Source organism: Loxodonta africana, chromosome 3 (genome assembly GCF_030014295.1).
Source record: "Loxodonta africana isolate mLoxAfr1 chromosome 3, mLoxAfr1.hap2, whole genome shotgun sequence".
Taxonomy (NCBI): Eukaryota; Metazoa; Chordata; class Mammalia; order Proboscidea; family Elephantidae; genus Loxodonta; species Loxodonta africana.
The window spans coordinates 182,263,811-182,270,516 of NC_087344.1; the positions used below are offsets into that span (position 1 = coordinate 182,263,811).

Sequence of the window (6,706 nt, forward strand, 5' to 3'; positions counted from 1 at the left end):
AAAATGAGTTCTGACAAAGATATATACCTTTGGAGCCACTGACATAATCTAGATATAGAATAATTCCATAATCCTAAACAGTTCCCTTGTGATCCTTTCTATCTGATTCCCAAGTGCCACTCCCAGTGCTCATCAACTATTGATCTACTATCTTTATAAATTAGATTTGTCTTTTCTAAAGCTTCATATAAAATGGTAACTTTTTACTTTTATGTGTCTGGCTTCTTTTAATCACCGTAATGTTTCTGAGAGTCATCCACATCTCCTGTGTCAGTAACCAGTAAAAAAAAAAAAAAAAAAAAAAAAAAAAATCGTAATTGAGTTGATTCCTATGCATGACAACCTCATGTGTGCCAGAATAGAACTGTGCTCAATTGGGTTTTCAATGGCAAACATTTAGGAAATAGATCTCTAGACCTTTCTTCCCAGGCATCTCTGGGTGTACTTGAACTGCCAACCTTTAGGTTATCAGCCAAGAGCATTAACTCTTTGTGCCACCCAGGTACTTGTACCACTCAGTATTTTGTTCTTTTTTCCTTGATAAATAATATTCTACTATACTACTTATGCCATAATTCGTTTATCCATTCATTTGTTAGTGGGCATTTGGGTTGTTTCAAGTTTTGGGTGATTATGATTAAAGCTGCTAGGAACATTCATGTAAAACTGTTTGTGTAGACGTATGTCCATTTCACCTAGAAGTAGAAATGCTGAGTCATATAGTAACTTTATAAGGATTTTATAAAAAATCGCCTAACTGTTTTTCCAAAGTAGCTGTATTGTTTTACTCTCCCACCAGCAATGTGGGGCCTGGTAGTGCAGTCGGAGCCGACAGCCTCCAGGCACCACTGCCACCTCCCAACTTGTAAGTAGAGTAGCATGAGCCACCTCCCCATCTAACTGGTTTCTCCAGATGTTTCTTAGGCAATCAGCCAACTTCTTGCCAAGATAAGAAAAACAAGAGGCTGGGGTCACAGACCAAATTTGGCCCACCTGACATGTGCAGAACCATTAACCTCGTCCTCTGTAGTGACCCTGAAACTTTTCTCCTGCTGGACGGAACGAAACTTTAGTGGCCTAAGATTGGGGGAATACTTTCAGAAGAGAAGGGTCTGAGCCTAAGATCTGGTTTGAGAGATCCCCTTTCGGACTGAACAAGTGCAGAGATGGAACTGCCCTGGGAACACCTGTTACTGAATGCAATGGGCTTGCCGCTTGTACTCTTGTTAAGAATAACTAAGAGTTGAGTGGATTTTAAAGCAGGGCATAGCTTATTACTTGTGAAAAGTAAGGAGTCAGGGAGATCACTCTCAAAGCACTGTCTCTCTGAACAAAGGGCTGGAGGAGGTTTTATACTATGAGGGAAAGGGGAAGTCATACATATTTATTAAATTCCTGGGAAGTGGCATGTATATTTATTGTGGGGCCAAGCTAGGAATTAGCACGGAAGTAGCTGCTTGGCTACTTGAGTCTTTTGGTTCCTTGACATGAGTTTCAGAGGTTGGGTTCAACTTCAGGTCACTGATTGTCTCATAGCACATGCACTGGGGTCTGGTTTCAGCTGGTTTGCCTGAAAAACATCTTCAAGCAAGGAGATTAGAAGGAAACAGGATGGGGGGCTTCCTAATCTTTACTGTTATCTGCTGTTTAAAGTTGTTTTATAAAATCCCTCACTGGCACAGCTTTCAGCTCAGGGCCTGTCTATTTCCTAATTGGTCTCACCTTTTCGGTCCAGACCAATCAATGACCTTGCTCCTTCCCACCAGGACTCTTCCTCAGTTTTTGTCTCTAATAGAAGCTCTTTCAGCTATTGTTCAGGGACCCATCTTGGTGACGCAAGTCCTGGTGTGCTCCTTTGCTTGGCCAACCAAATAAAGCTTCTTCTTTGCCTTTCAGCCATTTTGTACCTCTGCAGCTGTGCTGAGTGAGGACCTGAGACCCTGGTAACAGTGGTTAAAAACTCGGCTGCTAAGCAAAAGGTTGGCAGTTTGAATCCACCAACCGCTCCTTAGAAACCCTGTGGGGCAGTTCTACGTTGCTATGAGTCGGAATCAACTCGATGGCAGTGGGTCTGGTTGTTTGATCATCATCAATATCCACATTTGGTATTGCCAGTCTTTTTAATTTTGGCTATTCTAATGGGCGTGTAATGGTATCTCATTGTGTTTGAATTTGCATTTTCCTGATCACTAATGATATTGAATGTCATTTTATGTGCATAATTGGCCATTTATACATCTTCTTTGGTGAAGTGTCCACTCAATTTTTTTGCACATTTTTTTAATTGTTTGTCTTATTTTTGAGTTTTAAAATTCTTTGTATATTCTGGATTGCTTGTGAATGATAGGAACTTGGACAATAGCCATTTGGATTAGTTTCTCATCTGACCAACTGTGTGTGAGGTATGAAAATGAAGCAGAGATGAGACAAAACTCAATATTTGATCACCATTTATTTATTGTCAGTTTTAAAGCATTCCAGTTGTTCGACTCCAAAGACTTGAAACAAGTATGTTACAGTCAAACCAAGGAACTATACAGCATTGTCAGGTAGTCTTCCTTTTCCGCCTGGGCATGGGTGATCTTTTCCTACGTGGAAAGGCCAATGAATTGTAAAAGTAGATTGAAGTCATAGAATTGCCATGCTATGGTGTCTCCAAAGTTTTCCAACATGGAGCACATTCTTAGGAGTAGGGGACAAAATTTTTCTTGCTGAAACCAAGTCAGAGTCCACACTTAAATCTTTTGATCCTGAACTGATCCATCCCTGCTCTTTAAGAAATAATGCCTTTACTCGCTGGCTAGGGATAAGCACCTGATGACAATTTCTAATGCTACTTGTTAGCTTACTGATTAAAGATGCATCCAGTATAGGGATATAGTAGTTTTGATAGGCAAAGAAATGACCAAAGTAGCATCTCTGCTTTCAGGGTCTTCTCCCCTCTGCCACCATTCAATGTGTGACATGCCAAAAATCATGGTACATATTGCTGTAACAGAAAACTTTGGCTCTAGGACTGGCAATGTCTACGCATGCTTAGCTTTGGCATCATCTAATGAATAAGAATCTCAACTAAGCCCCAGGCTCCTTAAATGTTTTGCATTATTCTTCTAAAATTAGTTGCACACACTAATCATTTATTCAACCCAGCTTTTCCTAACAAAGTAACCCTAGCCCACATACCTTAAATTCTTTGGAAGGAACCCAATAACAAGGAATAGAGTACAGTTACATGTTTAAAAGAAAAAGATAGAAAAAGATACACAAGAATTATCTTCATGAATTGTTTGTGTGTAGCAGCTTGTTATTTCTTTAGTTTCTGTTTGAGTTAATTTCACTTCTGCTTATTATTTCTCTCTTGGACATATTCGTAGAGTGGAGTGCTGCTGCAGAAACTGTGGGAAATTGAGCCTGTACTTCCTCTTCCACAGTTACTTCCTCTTTGATAACAATTGCCACTTTGTCTATATACCTCATTGCAAATTGACAATTTACTGGCAGTGTTGGATCTAGACTGTCCATAGGAGGTTGTAAATTGTCCAAAGCCGCAACCTGAGGAACTTTCTACTTGTCCACGTTGCTCATAGCTAGAATGTTGACCAGATCCAAAATCATATTGTTCAGAGCAAGATGACAGACATGAGCCAGACCCATATTGCTCAGAGTTAGAATACTGACCAGAGCCAGAGCCAGAGCCAGAGCCAGAGCCAGAGCCAGAGCCAGAGCCAGAGCCAGAGCCAGAGCCAGAGCCAGAGCCATGTTGACTGTAACTAGAACATTGACCTGAGCTAGATCCATTTTGGCCATGGCTAGAGGAGTGACCTAAGCCAGATCCATGTTGACTGTAGCTAGAAGACTGACATGAGCCAGATTCATGTTGCCCATAACTAGAAGACTGTCCTGATCCAGACCCGTGCTGTCCATAGCTAGATGACTGACCTGAGCCAGACCTATGCTGACCATAGCTAGAAGACTGTACTGATCCAGACCCATGTTGTCCAAAGCCAGAAGACTGACTTGAGCTAGACCCATGTTTGCTATGGCTAGAACATTGTCCTAATCCTGACCAATGTTTTTCATAGCTGGATGATTGACCTGAGCCAGACCTATGTTGACTACAGCCAGAAGACTGACCTAATCCAGACCCATGTTGTCCAAAACTAGAAGACTGACCTGAGCAAGACTCATGTTGACCATAGCTAGAAGACTGACCAGAACCAGACCCATGTCGGCTATGGCTAAGAGTCTGACCTGATCCAGACCCATGTTGACCACAGCTAGATGACTGACCTAAGCCAGACCCATGTTGGCTACAGCTAGAAGACTGTCCTGATCCAAACCTATGTTGTCTATAACTAGAAGACTGTTGTGACCCAGACCTCTGTTGTTCATAGCTAGAAGACTGACCTGAGCCAAAGCCATGTTGACTAGAAGATTGATTAGAGGCAGATCCATATTTTCCATGATTAGAGGACTGGCTTGATCCAGATCCATGCTTTTGTCTTCCACAACTCCCTGAATGACCACCTGAGTTGTATTCATGGTGTTTTAGTCTTGAAGAATGACTGGAGCTAGAACCATATTGACCAAAGCCAGAAGACTCTCCAGATCCACACTTTTGGTGACTATGGCTAGATGATTGTCCTGAGCCAGTCTCATACTGTGCATGGTTAGAAGAATGACCTGAACCAGACCCATGGTGACCATAGCTAGAAGATTGTTTAGTGCCAGACCCTTGTTGACCACAGCCAGAGGACTGAACCGAGCCAGACCCATGCTTTTGTCTACCACAACTTTCTGACTGACGACCAGAGCTGTTGCTTTGTTTTCTCTGAGTAGAGGACTGAAACGAGCTTGGTTGATTCTTGCCACTGCCTAAGGACTGGCCTGATTCAGACTTACACTCTTCATAGCTTGATGACTGTCCTGATTCAAAACCTGATTGTTTTTGTTGTCCCTTATGTCCTGATTGACCACTTGAGCTAGATTTATGTTGCTCCTGACTTGATGAGTGATTTATACTGGAACCATGTTTTCCACAGTTTGATGACTGACCTGAACTAGATCCATATTGTTCAAAACTTGAGGACTTGCCTGAGCCAGATCCATGTTTTTCTTTTCTCCAATTCCCTGACTGACCACTTGAGCTAGACCCATGTTTTTTCTGACTAGAAGGCTGGCCTGAACTTGACCTGTGTTTTCCATAACTGGAGGACTCACTTGAACTAGAATGATATCCTTGTTCTTCACATTTTCCTGACTGAGATCCAGCATTTGGTTCATGCCGTCTCTGTTGAGAGGGCTGACCTGAGCCAAACCCTAGTTGACCATAGTCAGTGGACTCATTTGAATTTGTCCAAGAGTCTTGTCCTCCACAACTACTTGAGCTGAATCCATGGTGCTGCTTACTAGGGAACTTGTCTGACCTTCTTCTATGTTGTCTATTCCCTAAGGATTGATTTGAATCAGACCAGTGCTGGTCAAAACTGAAAGACTGATCTTCTGAGTAGCTTATATGCTCTTGCTCTCCGCAACTGTCTGACTTATTTGCTGAGTTTGATCTTTTTCTATGATTGCTTGAATGAGTAGAACCAACTTCTTCACTCTCAGACCTTTCTGGCTGATAAGAGCCATGCTTGTTTTTTCCCCTACCCTTGGAGTATCCTGAACTCGACTCTCTCCTTTCCCCAGAGCTTTGCCTGTGCTCAGAACTAGACAAACCTCCTTGATATCCCAGTCTTCTGGAGCTGGATCCAGTCTTGTGTTTAATGCTTCTAGAGTCCCTGGAATAGGAGTCATTCTCCTCCCCTGTACTCCAACTGGAATGACTGGAAGATGATTCTTGCCCTTTTTCCTCCTCTTCTGTTTCACTTTGTTCCTCTTGGTGCTGGTAACTGTGGTGTCTCTGCTTTGACCCTGAAGTTTGGCAGTAATCTTTGCCGATGATTTTATTACAGGCCTGAGCCAGCTTGAATATCATCACAAGATACTCAGTAAAATCCACTTTCTTGTTATGGTCTCGATCTAGGCTTTGCATGATGATATCTACAGTGTCCGGATCATCTGGATTCTGTATAGGAACAAGGTACAAAGGGCAGCTCTGTCAATATAGCCCGCACACCCAGCTAACTAATGGAAGGAAGGCTGTAGAAATATGAGTGCTTGGCTTACTTAGATGGACCTTAACCACATAGTCTTTTAGGCTGCACTGCACTATCCTGATCAGAAAGTAGGTACCAGACATAAAAGAATATGCAATGAATAATGCAGTAAGAAGCGGATACAGCTGGAACATAGAGAGAACATAGGGACTGATTATTTTTGATATGATATGGATCAAATAGGAATGATTAGCTAATTTATAAATAATAATTTTGGATACCTGCATTAATTATATATAACTTTATTTGCCCAGCTTTTAAAATTAATTAATTAATTGATTCATTCATTAATACATTCATGTATTCATTCAACAAAGATTTATTGTGCACCCACTATCTACCTAGCATGGTGTTAGATGCAGGGGCTAATGCAGTGAACAAGTTCAACTTGCTTCTTGCCAAAATGGAACTTAAAGTGTAGTGGGTCAGATACACAAACTTAAAATTACAATTTTTTGTGATAAAGTTTCTATGAGAGTACATTAGGGGGGATGTACCCCATCAGAAGGGGTTCAGGGAAGGCTTATTAAGAGAGAAAGTGATGC

General features: G+C 41.6%; 1 protein-coding gene across 1 annotated transcript; it reads right to left on the reverse strand.

Annotated features, from left to right (window-relative positions):
- Positions 1-327: 327 nt before the first annotated feature.
- On the reverse strand, positions 328-6,397 carry LOC111750440 (hornerin-like). Its single transcript, XM_023547304.2, has one exon. It carries the CDS (start codon positions 6,035-6,037, stop codon positions 3,335-3,337), a length of 2,703 nt encoding a protein of 900 aa, XP_023403072.2. The 5' UTR covers positions 6,038-6,397; the 3' UTR covers positions 328-3,334.
- Positions 6,398-6,706: the final 309 nt, after the last annotated feature.